At 41.5% G+C, this 16,145-nt stretch overlaps 1 protein-coding gene across 2 annotated transcripts in view; it reads left to right on the top strand.

The window, feature by feature from the left end:
• Positions 1-16,145, top strand: part of SAMD4A (sterile alpha motif domain containing 4A) — a 316,896-nt gene that overhangs the window by 259,840 nt on the left and 40,911 nt on the right. For both annotated transcript variants that reach the window (XM_006864624.1, XM_006864623.1), the window contains 2 exons: positions 4,396-4,505; positions 6,803-6,889. In XM_006864624.1, coding sequence (XP_006864686.1) covers positions 4,396-4,505; positions 6,803-6,889 — 197 coding nt within the window. The remainder of the gene's footprint in view (positions 1-4,395; positions 4,506-6,802; positions 6,890-16,145) is intronic.

Genomic DNA, 16,145 nt, shown 5'->3' with positions numbered 1-16,145 from the left:
CCATGCTGAAAGAGCTGCCCATGTGCTACTGACAAGGGAACTTGTCTCTCTAGCCCTGACTCTTCTAAGATCTTGACCCAGCGGAATTGAAACTCAGTTGATCTAAAATGGAGTTCACCATATCTCTCTACTCACCCCTAACCTGTTCCTCCCCTGTATATTCTATCTTTACGTATTTCTATCACTATTTTCTACCAAGCATTAAACCAAGGAGCAATCCTAGACTCCGTTCCTCTCTCTCACTGCCTGTTCAGTAATTGTTAAGTACTGTCTGCTTCTATCCTTTTATTTTCCACTACCTCTACCCTTCCAAGCCAAGTTCAAGGGTTTCTTGAATTCTCTCCTGGTCTCCACTCTTCACTGTTCTTGACATTAGCAGTCACCATCTTGCTTATATACCGAAATGAGTGTACTTCTCACAGTTTCTCATCACCTAAGAGATAGTGTATTCTCCTTGTTTCTGTATTAAGTATCTTGGTCATGTAACTTGCCTGTTTGCTCCACCTTATGGACATTCTCCATCATTCAACCGAGTGTTTGCTCTCGCTTGGGTGCTTAGTTCTGTACTGTGTTCTCATATGTTGTTCTCACATGCCAATGATGGCTATCTCAGTCTGGTTTGCCCAGCAGACTCAAGGATTGCTACTGCTTTGAAGCTTTCCCTCATTCCCCCAGGCAGACTCATTGTATACTTTGAATACACTCAGCACTAGCACAATTAGCTATTGTAATTTGTGGTGTGAATCAGTGATTTTCTCCAGATGAAAAGTGTTTTGATGGAAGGGACATGTCTTTGCAAAGCCTGTATGCATTCAGTAACTGGTGTGACTGAATATCACAATGCCCACCCTTGGAGACCCTATATAGGGTCACTATGAATAGGCACTAAGTCGACAACACTTAAAAACAACATTTGGCAAGGAAGTCAACCAAGCATATAACAAAAGCATCTTTATCTTTCTCGTGTTGTGAAAAAGATAAAAGAAACTTTTGAGTCTGGGTATCTCCTTTGGCATGTCCATCAGGAACAACTCAAAGGAGGTGATACAGCTGTGCATCACCCAGTAGTCAGAGCCCAAGAGGCATACATGTTTCCAATCATGGATCAACTCTTGAAGGGGGGAGTAGCCTTGCTTCTCCTCCGTTTCCATGTGTCTCCCAGCCACAGCTAGAGTTTTGCAAAATGAAAAAAAGGTCTGAGATTATGGTATGTGGTTCTCAGAATTGGGTCCAACAGTGTGGCAAAAATGGACCATGGGAAAGACCTGAGCTTTTCAATTAGGGTTCATCCCTGGTCAACATCTTACAGAATCCAGCATCCGAGTCATTGCAATTCTTGGCTTGGGGGGAGTGGAATGGCCAAGGCTCTCAGTTCTCTGCTTTATTTTCCTTGTAATGGAGTTTTGTTTTAATTCCTGGCAAGAGAAGGTGTCTTGCAGCCAACCAGGGGGTGAAAGGTTAGTAGGCTCTGTTCTAAGAACTGGGATTTCCGCTTCTTTGTTCATCAATTAACATTGGGGGAAGAAAAGCTCTTTAAGCACATGGAACTGAACTAGACACCAAGAAACTTGATCTAAAAACAGAGTCAATGCTCACCTGCCCCAAGAACCATCTGGTCACAAGGAGCTCACATTCTCCAAGCACACATCCAGAAATAAATTCAGGAAGGCCTAGCCCCTCATGTTCTGAAGTTTTATAGTTTTTTCTAGGAAAACTTCCTCAGTGACCTGCATTTTGACTAAATGAATGAAGCAGTCTGTTCCTTACCTCTAACCAGGGGAATTACATTTGTCAAAATAGCTCTATAGAAAGGAACTAGCATTGATTGAACTGAAACTTGCCAACTTGTCACCCTACTCTGTCTGACTATTCAAACGCCATGTTGTCAACGGGGTCTTTAGAGCACCCAGTTTGCAATGTGATTCAGTAGGCTCGGGATCCTGTTTGCTTTATTATCAGTGGATTTTTCCTGATTAAGCTGTAGGGCACCCAGTGAATGCTTGACTGGTGGGTTTGAACTGCTGACCTTGTGGTTATTGCATACTCTTTTGTGATGAATTGTGCTTATTTGCGGCATTGGGTTACTCAGACTTTTCTGAATCATGAGGACTGATTCAAGTGGGAACATGCAGTTGGCCTGCAAGCTGACGCTATAGTTAAGTTCACTGCTGCTCGCTTTGCAGACGCACTTGCACTGTTTCATCCGCAACAAAGACATGATGGAGAAATGAAGTCTGGTAAATTAGCTCCAGGATGTCACAAAAGAGGCTGTGTCAGATTCCTGAGATGGCCAATCGCAGTTCAAGTTGAAGAGGCTATAAAGGATGGGCACTATGTATCTCTGTGGTTCATGACAATCCCAGAGGGACTCTCCATTTGTCACAGAAGAATGAAGGCTTATAAGTACAGCATCAAATGACTTCTTGCCTGGGATGAGTTTTCATAGAATGCCACTGGCTGTCTATTTCTACAAAAATGTTCCTTCTTTGGTCTTCAAGGTCACTACAAGTCAAGAAGACACTTCACTTTGCCCATTCTCCTACGTCTTTGGATTTCAGGATATAATCCATGCCCATATTCCCTAGGTTTTGAGGTAGCATAGTGGTTACGTACGAATCGCACTGCAAACCACAAGGTCAGCAGTTCGAAACTACCAGCTGTTCCGCGGGAGAAGGATGAGGCTTTTTGCTCTTGTAAATATTTACAGCCTCGGAAACCCTGTACAGGGTCGCTATGAGTCGGAACCGACTCCACGGCCCATAACTGCCACCACCAAGGATATAAGGACTGACGTAAGAGTGGACCAGTTCTCTTTGATCTATCTAATTATCTTCTCCAGATAATGAAAACTTGGAAAGTTCCCACTTATTTTGGCATGTTTGTGATCCTGTCAATACCTCATAATAAAGCACTTCTTGTTTGTTATCGAGTCCCTTCTGACTCAGAGGGACTCTGTGTAGGGTTTCCAAGAACAGCTGGTTGGTTTGAACTCCCAACCATGTGGTTGCTAGTACTACACCCCTTAGTAGTGGACAGTATCTTGCAGTCAACATGGTGGTTGTTGTTAAGTACCGTCAAGTCAGATCTGACCTGTAGCAACCCTGTGTAGCATTTCCAAGGAGTGACTGGTGGGTTTGAACTGCTGACCTCGTGGTTAGCAGTCAAGTGCTTATAATACTTCATGAGTGATACCTCGTGATTAACATTTAGCCAATGCTTTTTAGCTCTTTACAGTACATTATAGTCACTGTTAACTCATGATCTACCACTAATGAGTTGTTTGGCCCTCATTTCACAAGAGTTGATCCAATCTAGGGAAAAGTTGGGAATAAGGAGACCTAGATTTTAGTCCCATTTTATCACATACTTGCTCTGTGGTGTCGATTTAGTGACTAATTTCCCGTATAGAATATGGACCAAGGGTTGGGTGAGATGATTCTAGAGACTTCTCAAAAAGCCTATCAGCTTGAAAATGTAAAAGAATATGGACAAGTCCTTTCTTTTGGGTGTATTTAATAAGGTAATAATTATCCTGTGAACTTCAATAGCTGTTTGATTGTGTTAACTCTCTAGTCCCAAACTTGGGTCTGTTTCAGATATACTTTGGAATGTCGATTACCCTGTGGTCTAGCTAATAATCTCTGAACTTACAGGTCCTAATAACATTTGTGGTTGGCATTCAGGAAAAACATCAGTGACACATTTCATAGTTTGAAGAAGTAGTCAGCTAGTCCCTTCCACTAGACTGATAGTTGGAGAGTTGAGCATGCCCAGTGAGTTAGAAGAAGGAAGACAGGAGAAATCCATCAGGCCAGGAATTACAATGACTCTACCCTTGGGGCACTCCTTCTACCTGGTCTTCCTATTACTGTGAAAGTGGGAGAAACAGCATGTGGACATCAGCACTGAACCTCAAAAGAAATTATCTTGAGAATATAGATTCATTATGTGTGGTCTTAATGTTCTAAGTCAGTTGTTTCCAAATCAACAAGGAAGTGGTCCAACTACAGCAGAGATACCCTGCTATTTTGGGTGGGGAGGGGTGTCAAGAATATCCCTCTGATAACTGTCCAGACATCCACAAATTGGAATATAATTTTTGAGGATTCCCAAAGACCCCAAGTTAACAACCTTTAGTCTAGAAGAGCATAAGAAAAGTAGAATGTTGTTGTTGGGACCCAAGAGTGGAATTTCAGGGTAGACCCAGACTTCTAAATCCATAATTTACTCCCAAAATTAAATAAGTAGTAACAAAGTTTTTTTCTTGTTTTTTTTTCTTTCTTTTCTCTGACCATCACCCTCCTTTCCTCTCTCTGTTGCCACACACATCTTTTGTCATCTCTTGTTGTTCCCTCTCGATTTCTCTCCCCATTTCTTGCACATCTTGCACCTTAGATGTTCCAGCCTGGTTGAAAAGCCTCCGCCTGCACAAGTATGCTGCGCTTTTCTCCCAGATGACCTATGAGGAAATGATGGCCCTTACGGAGTGCCAACTGGAAGCTCAGGTATGTGTACCAGGTGACAGTTTCCTGAGAAGGGTATCCCAGGTGAACAGGAAGTCAAAGTGTTGGGCAGACTTTGTGTAGGACCATATCTGTACCTTGTTTGGGCCCCTCACAGTAGCTTGGCATGTTTTAGGAACTGCCTGGTGCTGACAAGCTATCCATGTTGTATGCAGCTAGGTTATTGTTTTCAGGGTCCGGTGGGCAAGGGAAGATGAGCAGATGGTCATAGGGCTAAGTGAGGGTATGACAAAATGTTATGAAAAAGGTATAAATGCAGTACACTCTAAGTTCAAAGGTGGAGGTGGTTGTTGTTAAGTGTTGTCGAGTCAGTTCCGACTCAAAGTGACCCTGTATAGGGTTTCCAAGGAGTGGCTGATGAGCTTGAATTGCCAACTTTGTGGTTCAGACCAACCTGTGGTCCAGTGCTTATCCTAACAGCACCACACCATGGAGTCTCCTAGAGGAAATAACAATTAATCAAAGCCTCTGTAAAGCATCCCTGCTTTTGCTTACTTGCTCCCTCCCTCCATCTGCCCAACCAGAGGAATGACAGATTACCTGTTGTCCAGTCTGGTTACAAGTCTAAACCCAACTGTTGAGTAAAAGAACCAGACCATGCCTCCAGTCTACCCCAACGTTTTCACAAAGGCTTATTCAGACTGGTCTTAGTTGAGATTAAACTGCACAAAATATTTTTTTCTCCAAACCATCCTGAATAACAGGATGATCAATGAGATTGGGATTTCCCTAAGTCTCAAATTTCATTTTCTTTTCTCATGACATAAAAGGACAGAGTTCCTCATTCGTTCTGAGGCATCTCTCCCCAGTTGTGGATGCCAGAGGCCAATAACAGAACCCCTGAAACTAAACATGTTTCCTACCATGCTGTGCTCAAAAAAATAGAACTGACTGATGTCTTTGTTTCCCTTGCTTAAAATGCTTTTTGCATGTTTCAGATTGACTTCAGTTTCCTTTGAGCAATGATTTAAAAGAATTAATGGTCTGAATGGGCTAATAATATTGCCCTTACAGGAAGAGGAGATTGTCCCATCTGGGGCCTAGTTGGTCTGGAAGCATACCTCTCAGCAGATCGCTGGTTTCCTGTCGCCTGTTCAGTACCCTCAGTTAACCTCTGCAGGCCTGACTGAATACCAGTATTGAGGCACAAGACAAAGCTCAAAGTCACTGCATGGTCCAAGAGAATGAAAGGCACTGATTTCAGCTTCCTAACACTTCTCCCTGATTGCTCCCTGAGATCCTGGGATTGATGAGAACTGTTTCTAAGAGCATTCTTGTGTTTGGGTCAAAGTTGAGGAAAAAGTCTAAGTCCTGCTCGGTGATTCAACTTGAGAAAAAAAATGGCATAGAGGGCCAAGCCAGAGACTGGCACAAATGTTTCAGAATACTTGAATTCACTTGAACCCAAAGTCAGTGCTAAATGGAAATTTCGCCCCCTGTGCTTGATCTTAGAGAAGTGGATTCATTTGTGATTTGAATCTTATTTTTTCTGAGTAATTGAGAAGTTACTGGTATGCCCATCTAGTCCTGTTTTAGGAGGAATTCTATGGGGGAGTTATAAGAAGTTGCTGGAAGCTTGTATTAGAGACCTGATTTGAAAAAGGATCTTCTATCTGGACATTTGCAATGCCTTTTATCAACCATTCTTGGGTCCACTCTATTGGTACACAGTAAAAAAGATAAAATTCAGAGCTCTAAATGTGAATCTATTAATTTGCCTGAAGTAATGACAGAACTATAAGTTTATATTATTTTCAAGTGTCATTTTCCTTATGGAGACAAATGAGGAATTGTGAGCCGATAGAAAGTTCTCCTGTGTTATGTGATCCTAGATAAGAATTGTACTGGGCTTCACGACTTCTCAAGATGTGCTTATACAGAAAAGGTCTGAGAAAGCAATAAACACTTATCTGCTTGGGGTTGGAAACTACTGGGAAACCAAAGAGGACTGAAGTGATCAAACCTGAAGAGAAGGAGTAAATGACTTAAAATGTGTCTTTTAAGACTATAAAGAAATTTCATACATGGTAGGATAAATGGCTGTTCTTTACTGCTCTTTCTCCCTTCTTAAAGGTCACAGTCCAAAGATACAGGCAAACATGTAGCCAGAGGGGGTTAGAAAATTTCAAATGAAGAGGTTTATGACAGTAAATTATGAAGGAGAGATATAAATGTATCTTTACTATGAACACATGGAAACAAGGAAGACAGCAACATAACTAAAGAGCCTCTAAGCTGATTCTTTAAAATAGGATTCTTATACTTTTATTTCATTACAGAATGTTACCAAAGGTGCAAGACACAAAATTGTCATCAGTATTCAGAAGCTCAAAGAAAGACAAAACCTTCTGAAGTCTCTGGAAAGGGTAAGTTATCACCAGCAAGGGAACATTTCCACCTTCATCTGTGGAAAACGCACCTCAGAAAAGTCTCTGGCAGACCTTATGGAGGTGCACCCTGCTGCTTCCTTATCTGAGTCAGAAAAATGAAAAGATTTTGAAGTGAGGCTTCTTGGTTATGAATGCTTCCACATAGCTTTCTTGGATCCAGACTGCCCGTGACTGGCCAGGGGCACACTCTGAAGAAATGCTGGCAAGCACACGATTTTCATATACATTTGCCTTTTATACTTTTGTAGAGGTTAGCGAGATTCTCAACCCATAACCAAAGACTAAAATCTTAGCAAAGCCATGTAGGGAATATTCTAATGTGCTTCATTCCTAACATCCACCAAAGGAAGAATCTATTTTTGTTTTTTGTTTTGGGGAGCTTTTTTTTTTTAACTTTTTATTGTAAATTAAGTGAGGATCATCAGTTTTATATTCAACAAATCACATCCTTTGTTTCATCTCAATGATTACAATCCCCTCCATGTAACAACAGTTCTCTCACCTCCTCCCTGTGATTCCTGTTTATATTCCACCCTCTTTCCTATCCCTTCTCAACTTTGTCCTTAGGTAAACATTGCTCTTTTGACCATTCCATCATGAGCATACTTTACTAGTGTCTTGTCCCTACTCTATACCTAATCTACTGCCTGGCTGAAAATTGGAGCATGAGGGTAAGTTCCATTCCAGACCTGAAAAGTGGTTGAGGGCCAGAGTATCAGGTTCCTTCTTCTAACCAGTGTCCTTCTAACCGGTAAGCCTGGTCTTTTTTAATGATTTTCAGTTTTGTGCAACACTTTTCCCACTGTATTCAGGATCATCTGATGTGATCCCTTTCAGAGCAATTAGTAGTGGTTGCTGGGAACCATCTAGTTCTTCTGGTCTGAGTCATGGTGACTGATGTTCACCTGCTCCATTGGACTAGTTGATTCCAGGCGTTTTCAATTTTCATCTCTCTTCTTTCTTCTTGGCATGGAGAGGCCAATAGTTGCACCTTAGATGGTTGCTCTTGAGCTTTTGCGATCCCAGTCACTACTCACCAAAGTAGGATGTAGAATATTGTCTTTGTGGACGATGTTATGAAGCTAGCTTTAAAGAGCAGTCCCAGAGGAGCAAACCATGTGTATACCAGGATTCAAGAAAACCAATAGTCAATATTCTGGTGCTGTCAATGTTCCACTGCTTTGCATAAGGTTTTCAGTGACTCAATATTTGGAAGTAGTCCATCTCTCATCATTCCTAGTCAGGATTCATTAAAACCAATGAAAATACACTTTTGCTAAAGATAATGCAAAAACAGCTGCAACCATACATTCACAGAGAATTTCCACAGAGGCTCAAGCCAGATTCAGAAGAAGTGAAACAAGAGATACCATTGCTGATGTCAGATGGATCTTGACCTAAAGCAGAGAATAGCAGAAAGATGTTTACCTGTGCTTTATTGACTATGCACAGACTTTCAACTATTTGGATCATGACAAGCTGTGGACAACATTGCAGAGAATGAGTATTCTGGAACACTTAACAGTGCTCATGAGGAACCTGTACATAGACCAAGGGGCAGTTGTTCAAACAGAAAAAGGGAACACAGAATGGTTTAAAGTTAGGAAAGGTGTGTGCCAGGGTTGTATTCTTTCACAATACTTATTCAGTCTGTGTGCTGAGCAGATAATCTGAGAAGCTGGATTATATGAAGAAAAACATGGCTTCAGGATTGGAGGAAGACTCATTAACAACCTGCAATATGCAAACGATAAAACTTTGCTTGCTGAAAGCAAAGAGGACTTAAAATACTTACAGATGAAAATCAGAGGCCACAGCCTTAGATATGGGTTTCACCTCAGTGTAAAGAAAACAAAAATCCTCATCACTGGACCAATAAACAACATCCATATAAATGGAGAAAAGATAAAGTTGTCCTTTTGCTCAGATCAACTATCAACATGCTTGGAAGCAGCAGTCAAGAAATCAAACAAAGTAATGCATTGGGTAAATCTGCTGCCCAAAACCTCTTCTGAGTGTTGACGAGCTTTAAAAGTTTTAAAGACATCAGTTTGAAGACTAAGGTGTACCAATCCATGGTATTTTCAATAACCTCTTGCACATGTGAAAGTTGGACAGTGAATGAGGAAAACCATAGAAGAATTGATGCATTTGAATTACAGTGTTGGAGGAGAATATTGAAAATACCATTGACTGCCAAAAAAAAACAGATCTATGTTGGAAGATGTACAGCCAGAGTGCTCCTTGGAAGCCAGAATGGCCAGAACTTCGTCTCTCATACTTTGGACATATTATCACGACAGACCAATCCCTGGAGAAGGATATCATGTTTGGTAAAGTGGAGGGTCAGAGAAAAAGAGGAAGACCCCCAAAAAGATGGATTGTCACAGTGGCAGCAGCAATGGGCTCAGGCCTAGCAATGATTGTGAGGTTGGTGCAGGACTGGGCAGTGTTTCGTTCTGTTGTACATAAGGTTGTTAGGAGTCGATATTGACTCGGTGGCTCCTAACAACAATAAAACCAAAAATCTGTGCCATTGCCTTTGAATAGATTCCAACTCATAGCTAGCTGTAGGAAAGAGTACATCTACTTCATAAGGTTTCCAGAACTGTACATCTTTATGCAAGCAGACTATTATAACTTTCTCCTACCGAGTAGGCTGGTGGATTCCAACTATTGACCTTCTGATTATAACTGAACACTTTCCCACTGCACCACCCTGGTTCAGTGCCAGGGAGCAAAATCATTTGGTGAAAGAACATAGTTGACTCTACTAAAGATAAAATTCCACAGTAAATGGGTCCCCATGACTGCTAAGAGTCTTCTTAAAAATGCTCAGTGTTGGAAAAGAGTTTATTTCAATGTAACTTTCAGGAGATGAACTGTAATTTCCTTGGAGCAGTGATTTCAGATGGTCTGTTTAAACAGGTTCTCTTCCTATTGTTGTATCTGGCTGTCACTTACTAACAATGGTCATGCTTTGGAGCTGTATGCTTTGTGGCTATATTATTTCACGTAAGGTCTGCTGGAGAGCAAGCCCTTATTGTCTATGCCCTGGACTTAGGAATTCCTATGGTTTCTATAGGGTTTCTGAAACTGGAGTAGAAAGCCTTGTCATTATCCATTGGAGTTGCTGGTGCATTTCAACCACCTACCTTGCGGTTAGCTGCTCAATGCTTAATCCATTGTGCCACCAGGGCTCCTTAAAATTATCTAGAATATCCATATATAACTTGAAAGGAAGATTGCTTTTAAGATACGCATCCATAATAAAAAGAACTTACATAATTAAAATTACGTATAAACTACAAGTGACCTATCCAATTTAACTTGAAGATTATGGTTGTTAATTTTATTCTAAATCATTTACCAAATGGCTTGTCTAACAGAGTGATTCTTGCTATTTTGAATATAGAAACTGTCCTCTTTGGGGAGCATTCAAAGGGTAATTTTTTCCCCCTTAGCTATGAGAAAGTACAGAAAATATCTTGCATAAGGATAAAAATCATTAAGCATTAGACTGAGTGATTTCTCCCTATCTTGGCAGGATTCATTCGGGAATTCATTTATATCCTCTGCCATTGAGAAAATCCACCAACCTGGTGGACAGAGAGGCTGAACTCTTCTTAGCTGTATATTCCCTAGAACCTTGGACAGAAATCAGTGTGGGAAACCACGAGGGCAGCCAGGTAGCATGCAGCCCTAATAAGCTATTGACTTGTCTATATGGCCTTAGATAAGTCAACGACATTTTCCGTGTCCGAGATTTAGCACCTAGAATAATACTGACTCCGCATGAAAGACTTTCTCCGATCCTCTGCAATGGGAATGTTAAAAGGATGTTAAATATAACGCAAAGTATGATCACAGCAAATGGCCAAGAGGAATGCAATCATGAGTTTATTTGGTTTGACTCTGTGAAAGGAAAGTTTAGGTACGTCATACAAGCCGGTTCAGGTTGCTTCAGAATGCCCACATGTTCAGACACCCTGGGTGCTCTTCCGGTAGGGGTAGGAAGGAATCTTAACTCAGCATCCACTGAGGATGTAACCCCTGACTCTCTTATCTCTTCTCAGGGACCCCTGCCTCTGCTGCTCCTCAAGGAAAGGAGCTATTAATAACTTGCCCCCATTATACCACTCTCCCTTAGTGATAGACTCAAGCCAGCCATTTCTCTGGCATTCCCAGACAACCCACTGCTGATTATGCTGTTAGAAATGTTGTCATCATACCCTTGCCTGCCTTCAGCATTCTTACCTCACATAGAACCCAGAGATTTCTAAGGCGATGGCTGGGACCCCACCCACAGTTAGTTCATAATCAGTGGCAGCTTCAGACAAGCTCTAAGTCCAGAACTTACCCATTCAGTTACTGAGCAATTACTGAGCCTCAGAATAGATTTGCTCCATCCACTGGAGGCTAACTGTGAGTAAGACGTGGTTCCTGACCTTGTGGAGCTCAGAACATGTATCGTAATGGATAGATGTATTCACAGATGATCTCGCAATCCAGACGGATCCATATCATAACTGTGAGGCAAGTGGGGGAATCTTACTGGGATAAAGTTAATCCCTCTGGCAAGGAGGGAAACGTTTATGGGAGCTGACTACTGTCTGCGAGACTCATTAGTCATCGAAAGCAAGTCTTGATGGGACCTTGCATGAAATGGCCATGAGGATGGAGAAAGTCTAGCGATCACTGGGGGGGAAGTCAGTGGTTGTCAGGGGGTTTGGGCTTCAGTTGTTACGCCATTTGTTGTTGTGTTGTTAAGTGCCATCAACTTGGTGTTCCTACTTATTTTTATGTATGTGTGTATATATATATATTTGGGTTTCTGAGGCTTAAAATCTTTGCGGGAGCAGAAAGCCTCATCTTTCTCCCACAGAGTGGCTGATGGGCTCGAACTGCAGGCCTTGTGGTTCGCACTCCAGTGCATATATTGTTTGTGCCATTTACTGACAAAAAAACCAAAGTTACTGGGGCAGGAGAAACGGAGTTCAGTTGGATGGGTTGAATCTGAGGTTCCCGTGGGTCTCTCAAGTTGAAATGGCAAGTCAGTGGCCAGAAGAACAGGTCTAGAATCCAGGAATGCCAGCAGGGTTTGAAAGACTTGGTTGTGGGTCTTCTAACTGTTGGAAGTACTTGATACCCTCCCTGAAGTGTGTATCATGTGATCAGTGCTGAGGAGAAGCCCTAAGATATGGCATGGTGGGCTACTGTTTTTGTTCTTATTTCTTTGAATTGTGAATCGAGTGAAGGTTTTCAGAGCAGATCACCAGTTTTAAACCCAACGAATCAGATGCATTTCATTTTATTTCATTCATTATAATTCCCTCAGTTTAATACCGTTTATCCCACTTCCTCCTTGTGTTTCCTCTTTCCATTTCTCCTCCTTTGGCTAGCCCAGAAATTCTGAACTTTGTCTGTGGATAAATACTTCCCTTTTGATCTCAAGTGCTACATCCTAAGATGTGTGTATATGGCTAGTACTATTGTTCCCCTCATAGACAGATGTACTTTGGGGCTGAAAACTGAGCTATGGGGGTGAGTTCAGTTCCAAACCTGAAGGATGACTAAGGGGCTATACTCACAAGGGTTCCACCGGTCTCTATCTTACTCGTAAGCCTAGTCTTTTTATGATTTTGAGGTTTGTTTCACAATTTTCTCCCACTCTAACTAACTGGTTGAAAGGCAAATGCTATCTTCCGGAGACCATGGCTTCAAGTCTGCAGGGGGAAAGGGGAGTCTGCATGATTCCTGAGAAGTTAAAGTTTCCTGAAAATGTTACCATAATTCATTATATTTATAGTTTCTTCTTTGGTGTGATTGTCCCCAGTAGAAGAATAAGATTTCAACTTGGAGCAAATATATTTCTTATTTGAAGGAGTTCAGCTCTTAGCATAACCGTAATCTCTTTCCCAATCATCATACTAGGGAAGACCACCGGGCTCCTGACCCCTGTCCTGAACCTCTGTGAGTACTGAGCATGCAGATGTGTCCACCAGAATTCATTTTCATTCCTTTGTCTAATAAATAGAACAAACTTAGTATGTCAAACTGGGGAATGTTCAGAATTATCCTATTTTATTATACAATAGATAATGATGTGTATTAGCCTTTACAAAGCATCCAGAATGATCCATTTAAAACTTAGGAAACCATTACTGGGTTTCCCACCTTAATTAGAGTAAACTTCAGGATCCTGACGTGGCCTGCTTGTCTCAGCAACTGACCACAGTGGATTCTTGGATGATTTTCCTTGATGCTTGGAACAACACACTATATGCAGATGATACAATCAATCATGTGTGCTGAAAATGAAGAGGACTTTTGAAGCGTTTTCTGATGAAGATCAAAGACTACAGCTTTCAATATGGATTAGACCTCAACACAGAAGAAAACTAAAATCCTCAAAACTGGACCAATAAGCAGCATAATGATAAATGGAGAAAATGTTGAAGTTGCCGAGGATATCGTTTTACTTGTATCCACAATCAAATGCCCATGCAAACAGCAGTCAAGAAACCAAATGACCTATTGCATTGGGCTAGTCTACTGCAAATGACCTCTTAAAAATGTTCAAAAGCAAAAATGTCACTTTGAGGACTAAGATGCATCTGCCGCCAATCTATGGCATTTTCAGTCACCTCATAAACACACAAAAGCTAGATAATGAATAAGAAAAACCAAAGAAGAATTGATGCCTTTGAAACAGCAAAAAATATATTAAATACATCATGGACTGCCAGAGGAATGAAAAAGTCTGTCTTGTAACAAGTATAGTCAGACTGCTCCTTATAAAACAAAGGATGGCGAGACTTCATCTCATGTATTTTGGTCATTTTATCAGGAGGGACCAGTGCCTGGAGAAAGGACATCATGTTTGTTAAAGTATGTTGTTTTTATTAAGTGCCGTTGAGTTGGTTCAACTCATAGTGAGCTTGTATAGGGTGTCCAAGGAGGAGCTGGTAACTTTGAGCCACTGACCTTGCATTTCAAACCAACCTGAGGTCGAGTGCTTCTTCTAAAAGAAGACCCTCAACGAGATAGGTCACTACAGTGACTGTGATAATGGATTCAAACACAGAGACATTTGTGAGGATGACGCAGGGCAGGGCAGAGTGTCCTTCTGTTGTACTTAGAGTTACTATGAGTCAAAACCAGCTCAACTGCTGTTGTACTTAGAGTTACTATGAGTCAAAACCAGCTCAACTGCACTTAACAACAACAATTCCCATCACACACTCTACCTTGCCTCAGGCTGTCTCACTGTTCCTCACAACTCCACGTACACTCTCACCTAAGAGCCTATATTCATTTCTTAGAGCTGCCATACCAAAATACCTCAAACCGGGTGCCCTATAAGGACAGAAGTGTATTGTCTTACAGTTCTAAAGACTAGGAGTCCAAGAACAGGGTGTCGATATTGTGATTGCTTTTGAGGGCTGGGATGGAGAATCTAATTCATAATCTCTCTGCTAGCTTCCAGCAGTACCAGGTGTTCCTTGCCTTGTAGATGCATCTTCACCTGGCATCCTTCCCCTGTCTCCCAGTCTCTGTATCTCCTCTTTTATAAGACACCATTCCAGATTGATTAGGTAGGACTCATGCGATTCCGGTCTGGGAATCCCTGGATGACACAAATGGTTAAGATGATTTCAGGCACCTGACAACTAACCAAAGGATTGGTTGTTCGAACCCTTCAGAGATAACTCAGAAAAAAGACCTGGAGCTCTGCTTCTGAAAAGTCATAACCTTGAAAACTCTGTGGAGTAGACTTCTATTCAACACACACAGTGTCCTCACCATAACTAAGAGCATCTTCAAAGGCTCTATTTTCAAATCAGTTCACATTCATAGGTACTTCGACTTATCTTTTTGGGGGATACAATTCCATCCATAATGGAGTTTCTGTTCTTGCCATGTCCTCTGCCTGGAGCATTCTTTCCCAGGCATTCTCAGACCCTGGATCACTCATTCATTTGAGTTCCTGCTCAAATGTCACCCCTCAGTATAATGCTGTTTGAGAAACAGTGATATCCCTATGCCTACAAGGTAGACCCACTGACTATTAGTCAAATTTTCACATTAACTACCAAAGCCAATGATGAAGAAATTGAAGAATTCTACCAACTTCTTTACTCAGAAATAGATCAAACATGTAATCAAGATGCTTTGATAATCACACACAAGAATCCCCAAACTTATAGATTGTACTCATTTGACCTAGCCTCGATGGCTTGATGATCAGAGGAAGATTTAAAAAAAACTTTTTGATAAAGGAAACAAGTGTAAATTACCACAGTTTGATGAATTTGACCTATACTTATGGATGTAATAGCTCAAAATACCAACTGAAAAGGAAGGAGTCTTCACATCAAGTATCATCAATCCTATCCCCTCTGTGCACAGGGTTGATAGGGACGGGCAACTTAGACATTGGCTACCTAAAATGGGGGAGCTATAAAGATATGAAGTGGAGAACAAACAAGATGGTGGATCAGGTGGATGTGCAGTAAGGAGTTCCGTCAGAAACAACACAGAATACAGGACCAACCAGGCTAAGGGGATGGGGTCAGAACTCTGAACCACATATAAAGGAATATTTAGAAGGTTGGAAGGCTTACAGCTAGAGGAATTTATAGCAGAAGCAAGAAATCCATTGCTTTCTAATCCAAGACACTCAGCTGCTCCCGGAGCCACCATCTTGGGTGAGACCAAGCTGGAGAAGGAGCAGAGCAGCCATAGATGCCTGACAGAACCACAGAGATAAAGCTGTGGACATTCTTTTCTTTAGGTATCTGTACATTGGTCACTTGCTATCTGCACACCTTCATTCTGGTGACTATAGGGGTGCCTAAGCTAGTGGACACCCCAGCCCCACTCTCGGAGGGTTCTACTACGCATGCACACATATCTCCTCGAAATTTAAAGAGACAGTTTCCACTTAAAACCAAATGGCCATAGCTGCCCCTGAACTGTTTATATAACTAGGAAAAAGGCCTGAACGGGGATTGTGGAGCAGGACAGGCAGACAAAAAAGGAAACAGGCCAAAAATTAAATCCTAAATTACATCACAACGATCAGCAGTGGCATCTTGAAATTTCTCAAGAATAAGAGTGAAAAGGGAAGCCCATTTCCTGATCACATCTACCTGGAGGCAATCAGAAAGCATAAAAAATACCAAAATACATACCCATCTAAGTATTAAGGCCACAGATAACCCCTGAA

This window comes from Chrysochloris asiatica, unplaced genomic scaffold, assembly GCF_000296735.1.
Source record: "Chrysochloris asiatica unplaced genomic scaffold, ChrAsi1.0 scaffold00067, whole genome shotgun sequence".
NCBI lineage: Eukaryota > Metazoa > Chordata > Mammalia > Afrosoricida > Chrysochloridae > Chrysochloris > Chrysochloris asiatica.
The sequence above is the reverse complement of the archived record's forward strand: the minus strand, read 5'-3'. Positions and strand labels throughout refer to the sequence as shown.